The 25,203-nt window shown below is 46.7% G+C and overlaps 1 protein-coding gene, 2 long non-coding RNA genes and 1 pseudogene across 4 annotated transcripts in view; 2 read left to right on the top strand and 2 right to left on the bottom strand.

Annotated features, from left to right (window-relative positions):
• The window catches only part of LOC114485187 (uncharacterized), a 10,509-nt gene extending 8,497 nt beyond the window's left edge, over positions 1–2,012 (bottom strand). Inside the window, exon 1 of the long non-coding RNA XR_003678663.2 lies at positions 1,924–2,012. This is a non-coding gene — a long non-coding RNA (uncharacterized lncRNA). The remainder of the gene's footprint in view (positions 1–1,923) is intronic.
• Positions 1–3,478, top strand: part of ASL (argininosuccinate lyase) — a 9,747-nt gene extending 6,269 nt beyond the window's left edge. Inside the window, exons 7-16 of the mRNA XM_024133964.3 lie at positions 47–124; positions 517–569; positions 939–1,001; positions 1,192–1,306; positions 1,449–1,533; positions 1,645–1,704; positions 1,945–2,028; positions 2,830–2,910; positions 3,078–3,184; positions 3,272–3,478. Of these exons, the coding sequence (XP_023989732.1) occupies positions 47–124; positions 517–569; positions 939–1,001; positions 1,192–1,306; positions 1,449–1,533; positions 1,645–1,704; positions 1,945–2,028; positions 2,830–2,910; positions 3,078–3,184; positions 3,272–3,416 (871 nt within the window). The 3' untranslated portion in view covers positions 3,417–3,478. The remainder of the gene's footprint in view (positions 1–46; positions 125–516; positions 570–938; positions 1,002–1,191; positions 1,307–1,448; positions 1,534–1,644; positions 1,705–1,944; positions 2,029–2,829; positions 2,911–3,077; positions 3,185–3,271) is intronic.
• On the bottom strand, positions 2,035–25,203 carry LOC114485186 (uncharacterized). Of its 2 annotated transcripts, none has more exons than XR_003678661.2 (4): positions 24,915–25,203; positions 7,780–7,846; positions 3,969–4,160; positions 2,035–2,183 (listed from the first exon to the last, which is right to left on the bottom strand). It is a non-coding gene; the product is annotated as an uncharacterized lncRNA (long non-coding RNA). The 2 variants fall into 2 exon arrangements; XR_003678662.2 differs by having other exon boundaries at positions 3,969–4,157.
• LOC102979487 (60S ribosomal protein L9-like) lies at positions 17,933–18,559 on the top strand (annotated as a pseudogene).

Raw genomic sequence — 25,203 nt, 5'->3', positions numbered from 1 at the left:
CCCAGCCCAGGCTGCCCTGACCCTCCTGCCTCCTGGCTTCCCACAGCCATGCTGTGGCTCTGACCAGAGACTCTGAGAGGCTGCTGGAGGTGCAGAAGCGGATCAACGTCCTGCCCCTGGGGAGGTGAGTGAGGCCCAGTGCTCCAAGGATGGGGTTGCTGCCACATAGTTAGCGTGGTCCTTGGGCTTCAAGAAAAGAGGGGCCAGGAAGGGCAGAGCGGGACAGAAGCCAGGCAGTCAGCCTCCCTAGCCACGGTGGGAGGGGGACCACGAATGGACCCTCAGCTCTCTCTAAGATGGGAGCGATGTGTGTCACAGCCAGGCCAGAGCTCTCCAGAGAGTCAGCCAGCTGCTCACATCGTGCCTTTTCCCCTGCGTGGGGACAACTGTCTGGCACCCAAGCCGACCAGGCCGCAGCCCTGGCAACCAGAGCTCAGCACAGGTGTGCCTGCAAGTACATGCCAGGGCCTCCCTGCCGGGAGCCCCAGTCACTCAGAACCCCTCCCATCTCTGCAGCGGGGCCATCGCAGGCAACCCTCTGGGTGTGGACCGGGAGCTGCTCCGAGCAGGTGAGGCACCCTGCCCCTCCTTTCCCAGGAGACCACCCTCAGCACCTGCCAGGTCTCGCAGACGCACACTTAGAGAGGGCAGGGGTCCGGGTAAAACTCTGGTCTATTATCTATGGAGAGTGAGGCTAGAGAGGCAAGGGGAGGCCATGGGAGAGGTGCATGGTGCTGGGGGGACTCAGGGCTCCCGCCTCCCTCCTGGGACCTGTACCAAAGACCTTCCCAACCTCCTGCCCCTCCCTACTCCTCCTCCCTGAGAGGGGGTCGTGGGGTGGGGGGGCTGGGCAGCCTGGTTGGCGGGTGGGGCTGGGGAGAAGGCCCCTCCTCGCCCTCCAGCCCAAGCCTATTGCTTCCCCTTCCCGAATCGGCCAGAACTGAACTTTGGGGCCATCACTCTCAACAGCATGGATGCCACCAGTGAGCGAGACTTTGTGGGTGAGTCCCGGGCGCTAGCCCGCCCGCCCTCCAGGGCCAGTCCCCTGCGGTGTGTGCTGCCTTTGTGCCCCGCCCCCCGCCTCCTCTCCAGCTTCCTGCCACCCCCGTATGGCCCACCGGACCTTCTCCAGGCTGGGTGAGGGGCGAGGCCTGGTGACCAGACAGCGTGCTCTCCCTTTCCTCCCACAAGCTGAGTTCCTGTTCTGGGCTTCGCTGTGCATGACCCACCTCAGCAGGCTGGCCGAGGATCTCATCCTCTATGGCACCAAGGAATTCAACTTGGTGCAGCTCTCAGATGCCTACAGGTAAGGCTGCGCCTGCCCTCCCCCAGCTCTGCGCCCACCAGCATGGCTTCTTTCCTCCTCACCCCAACCCCTGGGCAGAGCTGCCCAGCAGACCAGCCAAGGGGCACCGGAGCCCCTTCAGCCCCGGCATCTCTGTCTCCAGCACCGGAAGCAGCCTGATGCCCCAGAAGAAAAACCCAGACAGTCTGGAGCTGATCCGGAGCAAGGCGGGGCGAGTGTTTGGGCGGGTAAGCAGGGCAGGGAGTTGGGGCAAGGCCTCCGCGCTGACCGGAGGGTCCTGAGGGAACGTCCAGGACAGGCTCCGAGGTCCAGCCTCCTGATCCTCACTGTCCCCTCAGTGTGCTGGGCTCCTGATGACACTCAAGGGACTTCCAAGCACCTACAACAAGGACTTACAGGTGCGAGGCTGGGGACCCAGTTGCATACACACCACATACCAATTCTCGGGGTCCTGGCTCATCTGGGCAGGGGCCCCACAGAATTGCCACCTCCTGTCCTGCGCACCCAGCCCTGGGAGTGCTCTCCTCTCCCTTGGTGCGGGGTATACAAGGTGCTGAGTGTTCCCAGTGGAAGGCAGTGGGGAGGCCTCACTGGGGACCGGGCTACTGGGCCCTTACCTCCTGCCACGTGCCTCCCAGGAGGACAAGGAAGCCGTGTTTGAAGTGTCCAACACCATGAGCGCCGTCCTCCAGGTGGCCACTGGCGTCATCTCTACACTGCAGGCAAGACACGCCTCTTCTCCCCGAGGCCCCTAAACTCAGGGCTGGGATGCCAGGAGGGTGATCTTGAGAGGAGGCAAGCGTGGGTGGGTCCAGAGGCTGTGGGGCAGAGCGGGGGCACGTGCTTGTTCCTGCCCTGGGAGGAGCGAAGAGACTCACTGCAGTAGAATGGAAGTGGGTTAGACTCAAGGAGCCCCATCAGCTGGCCTGGCCAAACTTCTTCTTTAACCATTTACTATGGGAAATTTCAGTATACAACAGCTGAGAGGCTGTATCATGAACCCTTACGTACCAACACTCGGCTTAAACAACAATCAACCCATGGCCGTTCTCGCTTCAGCTGTCTGTACCCACTACCCCCTCCACCGTTGTTTTTAAGCAAATCCCCCTCATCATTTCATTCCTAAATAGTTCAGGATGTGTCTCTAAAGCAGTGGTTCTCGAAGTGTCGTCCCAAGATCAGCAGCATCAGTATCACCTGAGAACTTGACAGACCTGCAATCCTAGGCCCCCCTCCAGACCTGCTGAATCAGAGACTCTGGGTTAGGCCACAGAGATCTGTATTCATTATAAATCCTCCAGGTGATTCTGATGCTATAGATAAGGAGGCAACCCCAGTAGCACAGCTAATAATTATCAGTAATTATGAAATGATGGTTCAAGCAGTGAAAGCAGAAGAGGGTGGGTAAGAGGGGATCTGCCCAAGGCAGGGGACTTCCTGGCTGAGGGGGCGTAGGCCTTAGGCTGGCAGCTCCAGGACCAAGGGCCCCCCAGATTCACACTCGCCTGGCCTGCTGTCCCCAGATTCACCGTGAGAACATGGCACGGGCTCTTAGTCCTGACATGCTGGCCACTGACCTCGCCTACTACCTGGTCCGCAAAGGGGTAAGTGTGGGGCAGCCAGGGTGGAGGGGCGAGGGGACAGGGATGTTCCTCAGGCTGGGGGTGGCGGTGGTCATGGCGCTGGGGGAGCGCCGGCACCCCCAGCAGAACAGGGAGCTCAGGAAGCCTGCGTCAGCACCGCTCTCCGCCCCCCACCCCCGCGCCCCCAGATGCCATTCCGCCAGGCCCACGAGGCCTCTGGGAAAGCTGTGTTCATGGCCGAGACCAGAGGGGTCGCCCTCAACCAGCTGTCGCTGCAGGAACTACAGACCATCAGGTGCGCCCCCCTCCCCTCCCCTCCCCTCCCCTCCCTCTGCTGCCTTCTGGGAGGCCAGCCCGGGCCCACCTCCTCCTTTCCCCCCAGCCCGCTGTTCTCGGGAGACGTGAGCCACGTGTGGGACTACGGACACAGCGTGGAGCAGTACGCAGCCCTTGGGGGCACCGCGCGCTCCAGTGTCGACTGGCAGATTGGCCAGGTGCGAGCTCTCCTAGGGGCGCAGCAGGCCTAGAGCCCTCCCCATGCCTCTCCCAAATAAAGTGGGCCCAAGAGGAGGCTGTGTGTGTTTCCTGCCCAGCCTGTCTGCCTCGGTCGGTGGGGATGCAGTAGGGGCCGTAGAGGAAGTGGATGAACTGGACAAGCATGGCTAGAGTCAGGGATGGGGAAGGGTGGAGGGGATGCCCATCTGAGCCTCCACCCTGCGCAGGCGCCACCCCCTCCACCGCGGGCCTCACAGTGACTTCCTGCCTTCGGGTGCCTTGGCGGGACTGGCTTCCTTGGAGCCCTGGTGGGAGCTGACGGGCTTGGTTAACCCAGTCAGCCCCTGTCCATCCCCCTTCCTTCCAGTGTCCTTCCTAGGCTGCCCTGCTCACATTCTCCCCTTGCTTAACCCACCCTTCCCCAGACCATCAGGGTCCTGTACTCTGAGGGGAATGGTGTATCTGGTGGTAAAGTCGGTCATCCGGCTAGCATGTGATGCCAGGCACTAGGTGAGCTGCATACACAGGTGAAGAAGACGCTTCCTCCACCCTGAAGAGTAACATACAAATTCCCAGACACTAACCGTGAGGTGAGGGCCACGGACAGGTGGTGCCAGAGGGGCCTGCCCGTGCTGCAGTCAAGGGGGGGATGGTCTCACTGAGTCTGCAAAGAGCCCGAGGCCAGGCCTAGGACATGGTAAGTATTCAATAACAGTGGTCCCCAGAGCCAGCAGAGATGCAGAGGCCTCGTCTATACAAATCTCACCAAAATCCTGCTAATAAAACATAAATTTCAGATGTTTCTTAACAACAAAGATAAGCAAGCTAAACACAAAGAAGAATGAATAACTCCTCCTGAGCGACTCTGGGAGCAATGAAAAGACTTTGTAAACTAAAGAACCAAAACTCCAGCAGTGGGGACACTACACCAAATTCCCAAAAGGGTGAAAGCTGTGGGTCACACATAGAATCTTCTAGAGTGGTGGTTCTCAAAGTGTGGTTCCTGATTATTATCGTCATCATCTTCAAACTTGTTAAAAAGAAAATTTTCAGTCCCCACCGAGACCTACTGAATCACATTCTGGTGGGCCCAGCAGTCTGTGTTAACAAGTCCTTCAGGTGATGCTGAAGTCTGCTCAGGTTTGAGAGTCAATGATCTTTAGAACCTTGTTACACAAAGTTGCTGCAGACGAACAACATCAGCCTCCCTGGGCCCCTACCCTGACCTCCTGATTCAGAATCTGCAGCTTAACAAACTCACCAGGTTATTCTTCTGCACATTTAGAGTCAGAAGTGCTGATGTGTAGATAAACAACAAGGACTTATTGTATAGCACAGGGAACTATATGCAGTAACTTGTAATATCCTATAATGGAAAAGACTGGGAAAAAATATATATATATATAAAACTGAATCACTTTGCTGTATACCTGAAACTAACACAATATTGTAAATCAAATATACTTCAATTTTTAAAAATAAAAAATTAAACCCAGAGGGGTCAAACAGAAACAAAATTGTAGGAGTAAAAAAAAAAAAAAAAGTGCTAATCCAGAGAATGCCTAAAATCTAGTCTCCGAAATGAAGGAGGGCCTCAGCCATCCAACAGCAGACAGGATTAAAATAACTGTAATACATTTAGCACACGGAGAACTGGAATAGAGGGAGGCAGGAAGTTGCTGGGATGCCTCCCTCCATCTCTACCGCCTCCACTGAGGGGGCACACCCCAGTCTAAATGGGGACTCTTTTCAGACAATCCTGTTATAAGTTCCTCCTTAACTGAATTGCAGTCAGCCTCTTTGGGCTTCCCACTCAGGAGCCTGGCCTGACCAGAAGGAATGGCCTGTCCTAGCTCAGGAAGGACAAGAGTTTGTGTAGCTTTTCTCCCAGACTCTGTCCATACATGACTGAGCTACTCCCCATATCTGCCTCTTTCAGTTCTGCTGCAGACTGGCTACATACTTTCCTCTTGTCTACTGTGTTTTTAATGTCAGAAGCTGTTTACACCAAACCTCAGTGTGACCTTGTATTGATTTCCTATTGCTGTAACAAAGTACCACAAACTTCCTGGCTTAAAATAACATAAACACTATTTTATAATTCTTGAAGTCAGAAGTCTGAAGTGGGTTTTTAAATTTTTTAAATTTATTTTTGGCTGTGTTGGGTCTTCGTCGCCGCGTGCAGGCCTTCTCTAGTTGCGGTGTGTGGGCTTCTCATCGCGGGGGCTTCTCTTGTTGCGGAGCATGGGCTCTAGGCGCGCAGGCTTCAGTAGCTGCAGCACACGGGCTCAGTAGTTGTGGCTCGAGGGCTCTAGAGTGCAGACTCAGTAGTTGTGGCGCACGGGCTTAGTTGCCCCGCGGCATGTGGGATCTTCCCGGACCAGGGCTCAAACCCATGTCCCCTGCACTGGCAGGCGGATTCTTAACCACTGCGCCACTGGGAAAGTCCCTGAAGTGGGTTTTATTGAGACAAAATCAAACCTCAGCAGGGCCATGCTTCTTCCTGAGACTAGAGAAAAATCTGTTTCCTTGTCTGTTCCAGTTTCTAGAGGCCACGTGCATTCCTTGGCTTAGGACCTTTCCTCCATTTTCAAGGCCAGCAATGTAAAATTGTCAAATCTCTCTTTGACCCTCTGCTTCCATTGTCACATCTTTTTTTTATTTTTATTTTTTATCGATGTGTAGTTGAATTACAATGTTGTGTTTATTACTACTGTACAGCAAAGTGACTCAGTTATACATATATATACATTCTTTCTCTTTTCCATTATGGTTTATCACAGGATATTGAATATAGTTCCCTGTGCTATACAGTAGGACCTTGTTGTTTATCCATTCCATGTATACCAGTTTGCGTCTGCTAATCCCAAACTCCCAGTCCAACCCTGTTCCACCCTCTGCCCCCTTGGCAACCACCAGTCTGTTCTCTATGTCCCTGATTCTATTTCTGTTTCATAGATAGGTCCATTTGCATTGTCACATCTTCTGACTGACCTTTCTGCCTCCTTATAAGGACCCTTGTGATTACATTGGATCCAGCTGCATAAACCAAGATAATCTCGTCTCAATATCCTTAACTTAATCACATCTGCAAAGTCCCTATTTATCATGTGAAAGTAACATAGTTACAAGTTCCAAGGATTATTATTCAGCTTACTACACTCTGTCTGGCTCTCAAAGATTTATGTCCATCCACATGCAACATACATTCACTTGATCCCAAGGTCCCCCAAAGTCTCAACGCATTACAGCATCAACTCAAGTTCAAAATTTCATCTAAATCTCATCAGCTCAAAAGTCCCATATCTCATCATCTAAAATGGGTATGACTGAGATTCTGGGTATGATCCATCCTGGGGCAAAATTCCTCTCCATCCATGCACCTGTGATTGTGCTGAGGATTAAATGAGTTCACACACAAAAATTCAAGAAATAAATTATTTACTCACTTTCTAAAGTAAGATGCTGGTTTAGGTACAGTATAACAGTTATAGACATTTCAATTTAAAAAGGAAGAAAATGGGAATTCCCTGGCAGTCCAGTGGTTAAGACTCGGCACTTTCACTGCCATGGGCCTGGTTTTGATCCCTGGTTGGGGAACTGAGATCCCACAAGTTGTGTGGCATGGCCAAAAAATATAAATAAATAAATAAATAAATAAACAAATAAATAAAAGGAAGAAAATGGATAACACAATATTGTAAATCAACTCTACTTCAATTTAAAAAAAAAAAGGAAGAAAATGGAAAGAGAAAAGGAGTCACTGGTTCCAAGCAATTTTGAAATCCAGCCTAGCAAACTCCATTAGGTTTCAAGGCCTGGAAATAATCCTCCATGGCTCTCAGCTCTACCCTCTGGACCTGCACCTCCATCCTCACAGTCACCACTCCTTTTTCTTGAAGGGTAGCACATGTTTGTAGCTGAGTAACATATAAGCATATTAGCATATGTCCTAATATTTTGAGAGAACTTTTAGAGCTTTCTTTAATTTCCCCCTCTCTTGTTCCTTTCAGTCCTTGCCGGCAGAGTTTTTGCTGATATAACATCCTCAAGAACTTTGTGGGTCTCCTGTGTATGTCACAGGACACTTCACTGGACAAGAGAGTCCTCTTTCCTAGATAATCCCATCTCTATTCCTGGTTTCTGCTGAAATATCTGGAGGGATCCATGAGTCATGTGCCACATGTCTTAAAGAGCACTCTTAACAGGATACTCTGGCCTTCTGATCCTTTCCAGGCAGTAGCAAAAGTTTGTCCAACCACACCCTAGGCTTTCTCTCTAAAGCATGTTTTCCTAACAGTGAATCTCCTAATTTTAGCATCTTTTGCAATCTAGATAGGCTGAGAATTTCCCAAATCATCAAGTCCTGGTTTCTTCTTGCTTACCAGTTCTTACCTCAATTTATGTCTTTATTCTTGCATTTTATACTCAAAGCTGCAAGGGATGCTGAGGAAGCAAGTACCTGGCAAAACGGAATGAGGTTGTCTTATTGACTCTTATACTAAACTTTAAACATCCCTTGGGGACTGGGGCAGGGCCCACTTCACTGCTCCTGTTGTCTTCTGAACAAAATTAGGGTCCATAACTAAGGAAGAAGGGAGAGGAGCAATGACTGTTCATTTAGCCGCCAGTGGAGTCCAGAGTGGGCAATTACTGTCCTGTTGAAGCACCAAGATTGCACTGACGTGTTTGGCAATCACAAAGTTGGCAGACTTCACAGGACCGGGGTCCGGTGTGGAGAGCCCTTCATACAGGGACACAGGGCACGGCTGGAAAGGCAGCCACCCCCTTGCCCATCACGTACTACACGTTTGTGGGGATCCTGGTGCTAGATCATTCGTAGACGACCTGCTTCTGGGCCAGGGTTATGATTTAAATTTATTTATTTATTATTTATTTATGGCTGTGTTGGGTCTTTGTTTCTGTGCGAGGGCTTTCTCTAGTTGCGGCAAGCAGGGGCCACTCTTCGTCGCGGTGCGCGGGCTTCTCACTATCGAGGCCTCTCCTGTTGCGGAGCACAGGCTTTAGATGCACAGGCTCAGCAGTTGTGGCTCACGGGCCCAGGTGCTCCACGGCATGTGGGATCTTCCCAGACCAGGGCTCAAACCCGTGTCCCCTGCATTGGCAGGCAGATTCTCAACCACTGCGCCACCAGGGAAGCCCTCTTTTTTTCTTTGTAAAATAAATTTATTTATTTATTTTTTTAAAAAATTTTTTGGCTGCATTGGGTCTTCGTTGCTGCACACGGGCTTTCTCTAGTTGTGGTGAGCGGTGGCTGCTCTTCGTTGCGGTGCATGGGGCTTCTCACTGCGGTGGCTTCTCTTGTTGCCGAGCATGGGCTCTAGGCACACGGGCTTCAGTAGTTGTGGCTCACGGGCTCTAGAGCATAGGCTCAGTAGTTGTGGCACACAGGCTTATTTGCTCCACGGCATGTGGGATCTTCCCAGACCAGGGCTCAAACCCGTGTCCCCTGCATTGGCAGGCAGATTCTCAACCACTGCGCCACCAGGGAAGCCCTCTTTTTTTCTTTTTAAAATAAATTTATTTATTTATTTTATTTTAAAATTTTTGGCTGCATTGGGTCTTCGTTGCTGCACACGGGCTTTCTCTAGTTGTGGTGAGCGGTGGCTGCTCTTCGTTGCGGTGCATGGGGCTTCTCACTGCGGTGGCTTCTCTTGTTGCCGAGCATGGGCTCTAGGCACACGGGCTTCAGTAGTTGTGGCTCACGGGCTCTAGAGCATAGGCTCAGTAGTTGTGGCACACAGGCTTATTTGCTCCACGGCATGTGGGATCTTCCCGGACCAGGGATCGAATCCATGTCCCCTGCACCAGCAGGCAGATTCTTAACCACTGCGAAATATCTTTTTGAACTATAGTGTTGTCTGGGTATATGCCCAGGACTGGGACTGCTGGATCATATGGTAATCCTATTTTTAGTTTTCTGAGGAAACTCCACGGTGTTTTCGGTAGTGGCTGCACCAACTTACATTCCCACCAACAGTGTAGGAGGGTTCCCTTTTCTCATACCCTCTCCAGCATTTGTTATTTTATAACAGCTCTATTGAGCCATAATTCACATGCCATAAAACACAACATTTTAAAGTGTTCAGTTTAATGGTTTTTAGTATGTTCACAGAGCTGTGCAATCATCACCACAATCAATTTTAGAACATTTCATCACGCTAAAAAGAAGCCCACAAGAAACGTGCCCTTCAAAGGGAGTGAAAAGAAACACAGAACAGGAATGTGTAAATCATATACCTAATATGGGTCTCGTATGCAGAATATAAAAAGAATCTTTAAAATTCAACAATAGAAAAGACAAATAACCCAATTAAAAATGGACAAAATATCTGAATAGGCATTTCTCCAAAGAAGATATATAAATGGCCAATAAGCACATGAAAATATGTTCAATATCATTAATCATTAGGGAACAGCAAAGCAAAACCAAAGTGAGAAATTACTTTATACCCACTAGGATGTGAGTTAATTTTTGTATATAGTGTGAGGAAAGGCCTCAACTTCATTTCTTTTCCATGTGGAAATGCATTTGTCTCATCACCATTTGTTGAGATGACTGTTTGTATCCAGTTGAAATGTATTAGCACCCCTGTCAAAAATCAACTGACCAGGAATTCCCTGGCAGTCCAGTGATTAGGACTGGGCACTTTCACTGCCAGGGCCGGGTTTGATTCCTGGTCGGGATTCTAAGATCCCAAAACCTGTGTGGCACGGCCAAAAAAAAAAAAAAAAAAAAAAAAATCAACTGACCAATGTAAGTGAATTGTATGGTATGTGAATTATACCTCAGTAAAGTTGATACCCTTCCCCAAAATTGATTATTCTTTTATTTTTAACAAATAAGTGTTTGCTACATGTGCCAGATGCTGTGCTGAAGGCACACTAGTCTATTAAAATATTTGTGGGATTCACCTTCTTCCCATTCTTAAAAACTTAACACTCCTTCCAGCCTACCCTGGCTCACCAGCAGCTACCATCTTGCCCACAGTAATTCTGAAAAATCATCAGCTTGTTCTCAGTTACCCTGATCTCTTACCAACTCCTGTGGCCAACTGAATGTACAAGGTTGGGCTTATAAGCTCAGCCAAACATTTAGTTTTTCACTTATTCTTGCTTAAATTTTCCTGCCCTCTCCTGAGGGGAGCTAATCCAAAGATTTCACACCTTCTTCAAGCTCCCAACCGGATCCAAACATCTTCCCCAAAACCCCGGAAACTACTAATCTACTTCCTGTCTCTGTGGACTTGTCTATTTGACTTTCATATAAATGGAATCACATAGTATACGGCCTTTCATGCCTGGCTTCTTTCACTTCATTCATCCATGTTGTAGCATGTATCAGAACTTCATTCCTCTTCATGGCTGAATAATACTCCATTGCATGGATATACCACATTCATGAGTTGATGGAAATTTGAATTGTTTATACTTTTTGGCTATTATGAATAGTGCTGCTAAGAACATTCAAGTACAAGTTTAACAAAAAACCTCTTAATAACAAAATCCCCTTCAGTCCTTCCCCTACTTGACCTCTCTGAGGTTCCTGACACTGCTGACCATTCCTTCAAGAAATCTTTTCTTTAAAAAAAAAAAAAAGTGCAATATGCCACCGTTTTAAAAATAACAACATTAAAAGGATTATATATCATGACCGAGTGGAACTGTCCCCTAGAATGCAAGAATGGTTCAACGTACAAAAATCAATCAGTGTACTATACCACATTAACAGAATGAAGGGGAAAGAAAACCACATGACTATCTCAATTGATGCAGAAAAAGCATTTGTCAAAATTCAACACCCTTTCATGATAAAAATACTCAACAGACTAGGAATAGAAGGAAACTAAATATAATAAAAGCCATATACGAAAACATATACACAGCAAACATCATACTCAATGGTGAAAGTTTTTCCTCTAAGATAAAGAACAAGATAAGGATGGCTCACTCTTGCCACTTTTATTCAACATAGTACTGGAAGTCCTAACCAGAATAATCAGGCAAGAAAAAGAAAGAAAAAAGTCATTGAAATTGGAAGAAGAAATAAAATTATCTCTCTTCACAGATGTTATGATCTTATATGTAGAAAATATTAAAGATTCCACAAACAATCTGTTAAACCTTATAAACAAATTCAGCAAAGTAGCAACCTACAAAGCAACACACAAAAATTCAGTTTCATTTCTATACACTAACAATGAACAATCCAAAAAGGAAGTTAAGAAAATAATTCCATTTATAATAGCACCAAAGAGAATAAAATATTTAAGAATTAACCAAAGAGGCAAAAGATTTATACCATTAAAACTATCGAACATTGCTGAAAGAAATTAAAGACATAAATAAATGAAAAGACATCCCATGTTTATGGACTCTAAGTGATCTATAGGTTTGAAGCAATCTTTCTCAAAATCCCAATGACATATTTAACAGAAATAGAAAATCCCATTGTAAAATTCATAATGGAATCCCACGGGACCCTGCACAGCCAAGCAATCCTGAAAAAGATGAACAAAGCTGGAGGTCTCAAGCCTTCTGATTTCAAAACTTACTACAAATCTACAGTAATTAAAACAGTGTGTTGAAAGATCACTGGCATAAAGACAGACATATGGACAATGGAATAGAGTCCAGAAATAAACACTTGCAAATATAGTCCACTGACTTTCAACAAGGGTGTCAAGACCATTCAATGGGTGAAAGACAGTCTTCAATAAACGGTGCTGGGAAAACTGGATATCCATATGCAAAAGAATGAAGTTGGACCCTTACCTAACACTTTATACAAAAATGAACTAAAATTGATCCATGACCTAAATGTAAAATCTAAAACTATAAAACTCTTAGAAGAAAACGTAGGGGAAAAACTGCATTACGTTGGATTTAGCAATGATTTCTTGGATATGACACCAAAGGCACAGGCAACAAAGGAAAAAATAGATTGCACTTGATGAAATTTTAAGAATTTTGTGCATCAACAGGCATAGCAACAGAGTAAAAAGGCAACCCACAGAGAAAATATGGGAGAAAATATTGGTAAATCATATATCTGATGAGTTAATATCCAGAATATATAAAGAACTCCTACAACTCAACCACAATTAAAACAAACAAACAACCTGATTCAAAAATGGGCAAAGGGGACTTCCCTGGTGGTCCAGTGGTTAAGAATCCACCTTCCAATGCAGGGGATGCGGGTTTGATCCCTGGTTGAGGAACTAAGATCCCACGTGCCGCAGGGCAACTAAGCCCTCATGCCACAACTAGAGAGAAGCCTGCATGTGATGTAGAGCCCACACACCACAACAAAGACCCTACACGGCCAAAAAAAAAAAAAAACAGCCAAAATACATTAAAAAAAAAATGGACAAAGGAGTTGAATAGATATTTTTACAAAGAAGACATACAGATTGCCAATAAGCACATGAAAAGATGCTCACCATCACTAATCAATAGAGAAATGTAAATCAAAACTACAGTGAGATACCACATCACACCCACTAGGATGGCTACTATCAGAAAACAGCAAGTGTTGGCAAGGATGTGGAGAAATTGGAGCCCTTGTACACTGCTGGTGGGAAGGTATAAGGACACTAGTCAGGCTTCCCTGGTGGTGCAGTGGTTAAGAATCTACCTGCCAATGCAGGGGACAGGGGTTCGAGCCCTGGTCGGGGAAGATCCCACATGTCGCAGAGCAACTAAGCCTGTGCGCCACAACTACTGAGCCTGCGCTCTAGAGCCTGCAAGCCACAACTACTGAGCCCACGTGCCACAAATACTGAAGCCCGCATGCCTAGAGCCCATGCTCCGCAACAAGAGAAGCCAACGGAATGAGAAGGCCACGCACTGCAATGAAGAGTGGCCCCCGCTCGCCACAACTAGAGAAAGACCGCGCACAGCAAGGAAGACCCAACGCAGCCAAAAATAAATAAATAAAAATAAATAAGGACACTAGTCATTGGATTTAGGGCCCATCCTAATCTAGTATGATCTCACCCAAATCCATTTCGACCGCATTTTAACTATAACCTCTGCAAAAACTCTATTTCCAAATATGGTCACTGTCATGGTTTAAATTTTGTCACCAAAAAAAAGGCATTTGAAGAGAAAAAAAAAATCAATGAAACAAAAAGTTGGTTCTGGCTTCCCTGGTGGCACAGTGGTTAGGAATCCGCCTGCCAATGCAGGGGACACGGGTTTGAGCCCTGATCCAGGAAGATCCCACATGCTGCAGAGCAACTAAGCCTATGCACCACAACTACTGAGCCTGCGCTCTAGAGCCCGCGAGCCACAACTACTGAAGCCTGTGTGCCTAGAGCCCATCCTCCGCAACAAGAGAAGCCACCGCAATGAGAAGCCCGTGCACGGCAACGAAGAGTAGCCCCCGCTCGCCGCAACTAGAGAAAGCCCGCGTGCAGCAACCAAGACCCAACGCAGCCAAAAAAAAAAAAAAAAAGTTGGTTCTTTGAAAAGCTCAACAATATTAACAAAGTTTTAGCTAGACTGTCTTAGTCTGGTCAGGCTGCTATAACAAAATACCACAGACTGGGTAGCTTATAAACAATGGAAACTTATTTCTCACAGTTCTAGAGACTGGAAGTCCAAGATCAAAGTGCCACCGTGATTAGGTGAGGGGCCTCTTCTAGGTCGCAGACTCTCATTATCTCATGTGTAAGGAGCCAGGGACTTCTCTGGAACCTCTTTTATAAGGGCACATATCCCATTCGTGGGGGCTTTGCCCTTATGACTTAATCACCTCCCAAAGGCCCCCAGCCCCTAATACCATCACATTCAGCATTAGGATTTAATAGACGAGCTTTGAGTGGACATAACATTCAGAATATAGCACATACTTAGAAAGGAAAAAGAGAAAGCTGCAAATAACTGAAATCAGAAGTGAAAATGGGGGGCTTCCCTGGTGGCACAGTGGTTGAGAATCCGCCTGCCACTGCAGGGGACACAGGTTCGAGCCCTGGTCCAGGAAGATCCCACATGCCGCGAAGCAACTAGGCCCGTGCGCCACAATTGCTGAGCCTGCGCTTTAGGGGCCGCGGGCCACAACTACTGAGCCCACGTGCTGCAACTACTGAAGCCCGGGCACCTGGAGCCCATGCTCCACAACAAGAGAAGCCACTGCAATAAGAAGCCTGTGCACCACAATGAAGAGTAGCACCCAGTCGCCAGAACTACAGAAAAGCCCGCACACAGCAACGAAGACCCAACGCAGCCATAAATAAATAAATAAATAAATAAAATACAGCTAAGAACATAGTCATAAAAAAAAGTGAAAATGGGGACATTATTACTGAGCTTTTTGAGATAAAAAAGGTTTATAAGAGAATATTCTGAACAACTGCACATCAACAAATTAGATAACCAGAAGAAATGGACAAATTCCTTGAAACACACAAATTACCTAAACCAACTCGAGAAGAAACAGAAAATCGAGAAGAAACAGAAAATCAAGAAGAAACAGAAAATCCCAACAGGCCTATAACAAGAGATTGAATCAGTAATCAAAAACCTCCCAACAAAGAAAAGTCCTGGACCAGATGGCTTCACAGGTGAATTCTACCAAACATTTAAAGAAGAGTTAACACTAATTGTTCTTAAACTCTTCCAAAAAACTGAAGAAGCAGTCCCCAGCTCATCCTATGAGGCCAGCATTACCCTAATGCCAAAGCCAGATAATGACATCACAAGAAAATAAGATCACAGACCAATTTCCCACATGAATATAGATGCAAAAATCCTCAATAAGATATTAGAAAATTGAATCCAATAACATATTTAAAGAATTATTCACCACGACCAAGTAGGATTTGCCCCAGGGATTCCAGGGTGGTTAAACATAAGAAAATCTGGAAATTCCCTGGCAGTCCATTGGTTAGGACTCCGTGCTCTCACTGCCGAAGGCCCGGGTTCAATCTCTGGTCAGGGAACTAAAATCCCACAATCTGCACAGCGCAGCCAAGGAAAAAAAAAGAAAGAAAGAAAAAGGAAATTCAATCAATGTAACATATCACATTAGCAGAATGAAGGAAACAAAACTGCACGACTATCTCAAACGGTGTAGAAGAGGCATTTCACAAATCCAACATCTTTCTATGATAAAAACTCTCAGGAAAGCAGGAATAAAGGGAATATTTCTCAACATGATGGAGGCTATTTTTGAAAAACCCACAGCTAACATCATATTGAAAGACTGAAAGCTTTCCCCTTAAGATCAGGAACATGACAAGGATGCCTGCTTTCACTGCTGCTATTCAACACTGTACTGAAGGTTCTAGCCAGAGCAAATACAGCTGACCCTTGAACAATGCGGAGGTTAGAGACACCAACCGTCTGACCCGTCAAAGACCCACACGTATAACTTTATAGTTGGTCCTCTGTATCAGTGGTTCTGAATCAGCTTGTTAACATTTTAGCTCTTCGTGTGTGTGTGTGTTTGCCCCTCTCACGCTCTCGCTACAAGCCCGGTCTCCATCTGGCACTGGACCTTTGTTTCTGTCATCCCTCCACCTCAGCTCAGCCAGAACAATTCCTTTCCCCCCACCCTGGCTCACTTGAGATCGTCCACGTAGAATCTAGATTTTGAGGTCTCCAGAGCCATCCTCCTCCTTAGAGTATCTGCTTCACACCACGAGTTGGCGCTGCAACAGGTGCTCACTTTCTTTTTTTCAGGATCTTAGTTCCCCGACCAGGAATCGAACCAACGCCCCCTGCAGTGGAAGCGCAGAGTCCTGACCACTGGACCGCCAGGGAAGTCCACAGGCGCTCACTTTCAGGTCTTGTCCTAGAGCCATACGATTCCTGCCCAACATTTGAGACAAAGGATTGTCATTTTTGCTGGGCAAAGGGACTACGGTGGAAGCAGGGACTTGGTTGACCTTCCCTAAAGGTGAAGTCAGGAGAGGATCAGTCTGACGAGTTCCCTCCTGAGGGTCAGGACCCAAGCAGAGCGTCCACGTACCACCTTAGCAGACGTCCGTCTTGTGGCTGACCTTGAAGGACACCCCACCCGCTGAAGTACGCTGGGGCCCCCTAGGCAGGCTTGAGAGCTGGTTGGGTCTGTTGGCAACTGCCTCGTCTTCAGCCCTTGCTCTGATAGTGCCCCCAGGGCCTCCAGGCAATGGGACTTTTACCTCTTCTCCACTCTTGTCTCTCTGCATGTCCGCCTCTAAGGTGTCCTTGGGCACTCTTCCTCTGGCAGGCAGCTCTGCAGTCAGCACATGGGGGAGGAGAGGCAGCCCTGACCCACCTTCCGGCCTTTGCACCACAAAGGCGGGCTCAGACCCCATAGCAGGCAGGGCCTGGAGATCAGGGGTCTGGATGATGAGAACCTCAATAAAAATTCAAAATGTCCCAAATTCCCTGGGTTGTTATTTGTCCTTCTTTTCATTTTGTTTCCCCTAGAAAGATCTCTTAAAAAAAGAGTCTCTGGGCTTTCCTTCAGAGAAGGGAGGAGAAAATATAACTTACGGGTTTGCTGTAATGTTCTGCTAATCTTGAAAAACGTGTAAAATCACAGAGCTAAAAGCACTGTTTCTGATGAATTCTGGTATAAAGCAGAATTACAGTGTAAAACATTTAATTTAAAAACATTAAGGGCTTCCCTGGTGGCGCAGTGGTTGCGCGTCCGCCTGCCGATGCAGGGGAACCGGGTTCGCGCCCCGGTCTGGGAGGATCCCACATGCCGCGGAGCGGCTGGGCCCGTGAGCCATGGCCGCTGGGCCTGCGTGTCCGGAGCCTGTGCTCCGCAACGGGAGAGGCCGCAGCAGAGGGAGGCCCGCATACCACACACAAAAAAAATAATAAAAAATAAAAAAAATAAAAACATTAAGAGGCAAAAGATCACATATTACATAATTTACATAAAACATCCAGACTAGCCAAATCTGTGGAGACAAAAAATAGATTAGTGGTGGCTTAGGGCCGGGTGGGAGAGATAGAAAGATAGATAACTAAAAGGCACAGGGTTTCTTTTTGAGGTGATGAAAATGTTCTGAAATTGATCATAATGATGGTCATACATATACATGAATATACTAAAAATCATTCAATTGTACAGTTTAAGTGGATGAATTATATGATATGTGAATTATATCTCAATAAAACCGTTTAAACACAACATTGTAAATCAACTATACCCCAAGAAAAATGTTTTAAAAACTGTTTAAAAAAAAAATTAAAAAAGAATAAAATAAAATAAACCTTAAGGGGACTGCCCTGATGGCCCAGTGGGTAAGACTCTGCACTCCCACTGCAGGGGGCCAGGAGGTTTGATCCCTGGTCGGGGAACTAGATCCCGCATGCACGCCGCAACTAAGAGTCTGCATGCCACAACTAAAGAGTCCACATGCCACAACTAAAGATCCCAAGTGCAGCAACTAAAGAGTCTGCATGCCGCAACTAAGACCTGGTGCAGCCAAAATAAATAAATAAATTCATTCATTCATTCATTTAAGAAAACAAAAACAAAAAAATACCTTAAGATGCTCTCTTTGCTGAATCCACCATGAGAATGAAGACTATTTTCAGCAACCAGACTGTCGACATTCCAGAAAATGTCAACATCACTGTGGAAGGACACAAAATTATTGTGAAGGGCCCCAGAGGAATCCTGCAGAGGGACTACCTCAGCATAGAACTCAGACTCCTTGGAAAGAATAGGAAGGGACTCCAGGTTGACAAACAGTGGAGAAGAGAAAGGAACCGGCTCCAGTTCATGCAGTCCCAAGTCCAATACAACACACGATCAAGGGTGTTCCACTGAGCTTCCATCACAAGAGTACGTCTGTGTATGCTCACTTCCCCACCCACGTCTTTATTCAGGAGAGCAGGTCTCTTGTTGAAACTGGAAATTTCTTAGATGAAAAATGTGCAGGCCTCATACGAGGCCAGGCATTGCTTATTCAGTATCTCAAGCCCAGGAAGTGATTTGCACTGACCTTGCATCAAATTCAGCTGCTTTGATTCAGCAAGCCACACAGTTAAAAATAAGGATATCAGAACATTTTGGATGTTATCTATGTCTCTGAAAAAGGAACAAATCATCAGTCTGATGAATAAGATCTAAGAGTTGTCTTGCTATGGAAACAAGAAGATACCAAATGATTCCCAGGACCTCTTTGTGATATCTTTAAAATGCAATGAAACTTATCTATTGGAAAAAAAAAATGAGAAGTCTCACACTTGTGCTCTGATCAGCTGACTGTCCTGTGACTTGCTTGTTATGCTCAAGGCTGGAACCCTCACATCTTTGCATGGACATTTTGTGTCGATGCACCTGCCCACCAGGGGGAGCTTATTCTATCAATATTATCTTCTGTCCTAGACATTAGAAAGTCTTCTGGATGCAGGGTAATTTGGGGGAAGGAGAGGAGTGAATGTGCCAGCAACAATGGTAAATGTAGGGAATTCCCTGGCGGCCCAGTGGTTAGGACTTGGCGCTTTCACTGCCAGGGCCCGGGTTCAATCCCTGGTCCGGGAACTAAGATCCCGCAAGCTGTGCCAAAAAAGAAAAACAGTCAATGTATTTGGGGTGTGTTCCCTTGAGCAAGTCATTTCATCTCTCCTCTCAATTCAGCCTCAATTTCCTCATCTGTAGCAGAGAAATAATAACTCCATTTTACAGTCTTTCAGAGCTGTAAGAATCTCTAAGCAGACTGTCTGCTGGCGGGGGTCGGTGGGCTGCTGATACTACTGTGATCAAGCGGTAGGAGTCCAGTGGACACCCTATAGGCCCCAGGTCACCTTTACCCAAGTGATACTCTGAATGCTCTCGCCTATGGCATGAGGCCCACATCACTGTGGTTACGAAAGAAGGATCAGTTGCCAGAGAGTCACAGTTTGGCTCAGGCCAGGCGGCCAGGACTGCAGTTCAGGACCCTGACTACAAATGCAGTGACAGCTGCTTATCATAGGAGAAGTCCTGTCCCCATCAGGAAACAAAAGAGCTGGCATGTGAGCCAAGCTTAGGGAAATGACCCAGAGAAGACGAGAAAGAACTATGCCGCCTTCAAGACAAGCCTGGGAAGGTATTTCTGGGGCCAAGGAGCAAGTATACCAGTAGAAGGGCACCCAGGGATGGGGGAGATGCATAGAAAAGTCACTTAGGACAGACTTACAGTCAAATAGCATCACGACTCCACGCTTCAGACATATAATAAAGACGAATAAAATACAAAAGGAGAAAAGACCCAGAAAGATTTAGTCAAGGTAAAAATAAGGAAGACCTCTTTGTGAACCAGACACAAGCAGAAGTGGTGAAAGGGGAGACACAGGGGCCTGCGCTGGGTCCAGTGAGGGGCTGGTGGCTGGGTGTTTTACTTCAGCTTCCATGGGGTAGCTGGGAGTAAAAGCGCTGGTGTGCAGAGCCCCCATGGAGAGTGCTCAGCCATAGTAAAGGGGAAGATGAACAGAGTCTCCAGCCTAGCAGCAACATCCCTAGCAAACACCTGGGGAAAGTCTCACGTGTGAGCACAAGGTCAGGAGGTACATGAGGAATGTGCTGATGGAAAGTGAAAAAGGGCAACAACCTAAATGCTCAACAGGAAAAGGGGTGAAATCAGTGGTGGTGTATTCACACAATGTAATACTCTCCAGCCATTAACATGGATGGGCCTGAGCTACATTTGTCAGCATGGCTAGAGCTGGCCAAGGCACGCGTCTGGCTATGCCGGTATTCTGGAAAGGAAATGGGCACAGTCGTTTCAGATTGTGAGAAGTGTCAGGGGTAGATCAGGGAGAGGTGAGAAGGTGATGGGAGAGGTGCTAACTTCTATCAGGTATATCTTTTTCTTTTTTTCGTTTTTTTTTTTTGGCTGTGCTGCCTGCTTGTGGGATCTTAGTTCCCGCAACCAGGGATGGAACCTGCCCCCTCAGCAGTGAAAGCGAGGAGTCCTAATCACTGGACCGCCAGGGAATTCCCTACCAGGTGTATCAGAGAAGAACGTTACATGCCCCTTATTCCTCTGGCTTAGAATTCTCTTTTGCCTTTTTCCTTTCCATTGGGTAGGTATGGAGCTCCCCGGAACTCTGGTGCTAATGGAAAGCTGGTATTGAGTTTTGAGAATGTTGCAAGAGAAAAGGAATTTCAGGAATTTCCTGTTTCCAAGCAGCAGAGGGTAGACACCACTCCAGGTCATAAAATTGGTTCAAAGACTCTTATCTGAATAAAGTATGGAATTGGGAATAGTTATGAAAGTTCTGCCCAGAACCGAAACTTGTTCTATTTTCTGTTACTAAAAACTGTCCTTGGGAATGACATATTGGCATGTGCAATAACATGGAGAATCTCAAAAACATTATACTGAATGAAAGAAACCAGACACAGAAAAGCACCCTGTATCATTCTGTTTATGAGGAGCTCGAGAAAAGCCCAGTCTACTCTATGGTGACACAGTGTTGGTCAGTAGTTGCCTGGGGCCAGGGGTGGAGGCAGGACAGACTGGACAGGGTCAGGAGGGAGCTGCCTGGAGTAATGGAACTGTTCTGTATTTTGATAGTGCTGGTAGGTACTCAGGTGTAGATATCTGTCAAGCCTTATCAAACTGTACATTTAGAATGCGCGTGCACTTCATTATTTGTAAACTATACATCAAGAGAGTTTGTTTTAAACAATTTAAAAGTCCTTGGAAGTATTTCTACAAGGTGGGGGACGGTCTTTTTAAGACACTCAGACTTATTTTCAGATCTTGGAAAAATAACCTTTAACTTCTAAAATATTTGTTATTCTAGGGAATTCCCTGGCAGTCCAGTGGTTAGGACGCCGTGCTTTCACTGCTGTGGGCCTGAGTTCCACCCCTGGTCGGGGAATTAAGATCCTGCAAGCCACGTGGCGCGGCCAAAAATTTTTTAAAAAGAAAAAAAATTTGTTATTCTAATTGGTTGTTATACTTGATAATTGTTGTCCTGGTATTGATATTAAAATATCAATCAGGGCTTCCCTGGTGGCGCAGTGGTTGAGAGTCCGCCTGCCGATGCAGGGGGCGCGGGTTCGTGCCCCGGTCCGGGAGGATCCCACATGCCGCGGAGAGGCTGGGCCCGTGAGCCGTGGCCGCTGAGGCTGCGCGTCCGGAGCCTGTGCTCCGCAACGGGAGAGGCCACAACGGTGAGAGGCCCCCGTACCACACAAAAAAGAAAATATATCAATCAATATATCAATATATCAAGTGACATCCTTGTATTCCTAAAAGATACACACACTCACATTCTCTCTAAGGATGAAAACTGGCAGTTCCCTTTTCTCTATATATGTATGAATATGTAATAAAACCCATGACTCTGTCAATCCCCTGTTCAAACATGAGTTTGAACGTCTTTTAGAGGCCGTATAGCAGAATGACCAAGAGCATAAATCTCTAACCAGGTTCAAACTCTACCTCTGCCCTTTACTTAACTTTTCTCAGTCACTGTATTAGTAACATGGGAATAATAATAGTACCTACTGCATGTTGTGAGAAGTGAATGAGTTAATACATGTAAAACACCCAGATAAGTACCTGGCTCTATAGTGTATAAGTCTGGATAGGCTAGTTATGCTGTAATAGCAAAGAACCCCACAATCTTAGTTGTTTGAAACAATAAAGGTGTTTTCTTTTTTTTTTTTTTTACCATTTTATAATTTATTTGATTAGAAACTGCCAGATTCATGATACACACTTCTCAAATAAAATCAGATTATAATCATTAGCATGATTCTAAACATGCTAATTTACAGATAAAGTAATGCTAAAGTTAAGACAAATTTGAGACATATCATTGAGAAGAAACAGGAAAGGATTTTGAATTTATAAAAGCACAAGTTCTACCCCGAATTTTGCTACAGGTTTTTCTCTGATCTTGGCAAGTCACTAGCTCCATTTGTCTTAGTGTTCCCATCTGTAAAACTGTGGTCATGAGCCTTGACACTGCCTTTCTTAAAAGAGAATGTTATGAGGATGAATAAGGTAATGCCTTGTGGTAGGAATAATGAAGGTTTATTTCTCACTCATGCCACACATCCATCACGGGTTGGAAGGGAAGCACTCACTGATCACCCTCAGTCAGGAATTCAGGCTGATGGAAGCTCAATTTGGACACAGGCTTCCATGATCACCAAGGCAGGAAAAAGGGATGTGGCAGATCAGCACTGGCTTTTAAATTTCTATCAAAATCTCATTTGGCAAAAATGGCCACATGGTTACACCTAACTTCAAAGGGGCAAGGCCCATGTGTCTAGAAAGGCAGAGGACCAGAAAAATGTTTGGTGAAAAGCACTAACGACTACCACGGTTAACTTTTTTTTTTTTTTGCTGCACCTTGTGACATGTGGGATCTTAGTCCCCCCAACCAGTGGAAGCGTGGAGTCCTAACCACTGGACCACCAGTGAAGTCCCATGGTTAACTATTATAATTGAATCTTAAAGTAGGCAGAGGAGGAGAACTCAATGAGGAGGTGACATTTAAGCCAACGCCTGAATCACAAAAAAGGGGAAACTATGAGAGCAGTGTGCGCAAAGTCCCTAAAGCAGGAAGGGGCTTGAAGCATTTGAGGAACAGGAAAATGGCTCAAGTGTCTGCAAAATGGTGAATAAGAATGAGAGCTGGCAGGGCTGGGTCACAGGGGCCCTTGAAGGCCATGGTAAGGAGTCTGAATTTTACTCCAAAGTGTACTGGGAAGCCACTGTTTAACCTGATAACATGGTATAATTTTTATAAAGACCACTCACTCTGCTTGCTCTGGTGGGATGGGCAAGTGTGGAGGAAGGGAAATCAGTGAAGAGGCAACAATCCAGGTGAGAGATGCCTGTGGTCTGGACCATACTGGTCTGGGCCAGTATGACGTTGTGTGGACCGCCCGGTGCCTGTACACTATACTGACAGAGGATAAAGAGAGCATAGGCCTAGGGCTAGACAGTGAACGTCTACCACTGCCCCCATATAATTACGACCTGCTTTTGATCCTGTTTTGTTACTGAGGATTGAAAAGAACACATTTACCACATCATTAGCCACATATCAAGCGCCAGAGGCTGTGTTGATATACTCTAGCAAAGAAACAGCTTCTGAGGGGCTTCCCTGGTGGCGCAGTGGTTAAGAATCCGCCTGCCAACGCAGAGGACACTGTTCGAGCCCTATGCTCCATGCTTCATCCCCTGTACTCATAATGTGGGGTGTCTTGGGGCTAATGTTTGGATCTGCTCTCCAACCGCACTCATCTCTTTGGTGACCTCATCCATTCTCACTGCTGACAATTCCCAAATTTTCATCTCCAGAGCCATATGTTTGTACCAGACTGCAAAATTAGTGGGGAAGGAAACTGGCCAATGGGCTTTACCCATCCGGGTCTGGTCATCGGGTTTAAACGTTCAGAAACCAAGATTTATTTGATCTCTATTAACAGTCAACTTGTAGGACTTCCCTGGTGACGCAGTGGTTAAGAACCCACCTGCCAACGCAGAGGACACAGGTTCAATCCCTGGTCCGGGAAGATTCCATATGCTGCAGAGCAACTAAGCCCGTGTGCCACAACTACTGAGCCTGTGCTCTAGAGCCCGCGTGCCACAACTATTGAAGCTGCTTGCCCTAGAGCCTGCACACTGCGACCGCAACTGAGCCCACGCGCTGCAACTACTGAAGCCCACGCGCCTAGAGCCTGTGCTCCACAACGAGAAGCCACCGCAATAAGAAGCCCGCGCACCGCAACGAAGAGTAGCCCCTGCTCGTGGCAACTAGAGAAAGCCTGCGCGCAGCAACAAACACCCAACGCAGCCAAAAATAAAAAATTTAAATTAAAAAAAAAAAGAAGAAAATCAACTTGTACTAACTAAATATATATAGGTTGACTCGCAAATGCAAAATCAATTTATTAATTTAGAGAAGCAGATTGACCTTTACTTATTTTTGCCCATTTGCTAGTTTTAAAAGGCTCATTGGTTTATGATTATAAAAATAATGCATGTTCATGATAGAACTTTTCAAAAAATCAGAAAATACGAAAAACAAAATGAAAATCATCTGTAACACCCATAATAACACTTTACAACTATCTAGATCTGTGTGGATATAATTTTAGCACTATTGGGATCATACTGTATATACTTTTGCATCTTACTTTCTCTTATGTTTATATGGTAAGCATTTGGGGAAAAGAAAAACCTGTAGGCCTTGTCATTTCTTACAATATATTTATTTTTACCACCCTGGGAACTACTTTGTTTACGGCGTCAAGGTCCATTACCAGAAGGTTGCTTTGGTGAACATGAAATCAGAGCAAAAATTAATAAATTAAAAATAGAGCAACTGTACGAACAATTGCATCCAGGCCAGGTTACCGGTACCACAGAGCCCCGCTCCTTGCATCTTTATGTGTGTGTCCGCAATGCCAAAAGGGAGCGCCGGGCCCCTGGGTAGGGGTTCGGGGCCCAGGGGACCGCAGGTGGAAGCCCAGGGTCAAGGCTATAAGCCAGGTGGGTCTGCGCGAAAGTCACTAGGCATGTAGAGGCTTTGTCTGAGCTCACCGGTGTCCCGCAAGCATAAGCGAGTGGAGGTGTCCCAGGTCGGCCTCCTTGAAGCATCGGGGGTAACCCGGCCGTCTCCCGGTTTTCGCTGCGGCCCGCGGCCCTGGACCAGCCGCCCTGGGCGCGAGCAGCCGGGTATGGGAGGGCGGGGGAGGGCGGAGGACGGCAGTGACCTCGCGGGCTCGGAGCCTGCGACCTCCGCCCTTCGGGGCCCGGGGTGGAGCTCGGGCTCCCCGCGGGCCCTCCCCCGCCGCCGCTCTCAGTCAGGAAGGCGGGACTGGAAAGCCTT

This window comes from Physeter macrocephalus, unplaced genomic scaffold, assembly GCF_002837175.3.
Source record: "Physeter macrocephalus isolate SW-GA unplaced genomic scaffold, ASM283717v5 random_638, whole genome shotgun sequence".
Lineage (NCBI taxonomy): Eukaryota > Metazoa > Chordata > Mammalia > Artiodactyla > Physeteridae > Physeter > Physeter macrocephalus.
The sequence above is the reverse complement of the archived record's forward strand: the minus strand, read 5'-3'. Positions and strand labels throughout refer to the sequence as shown.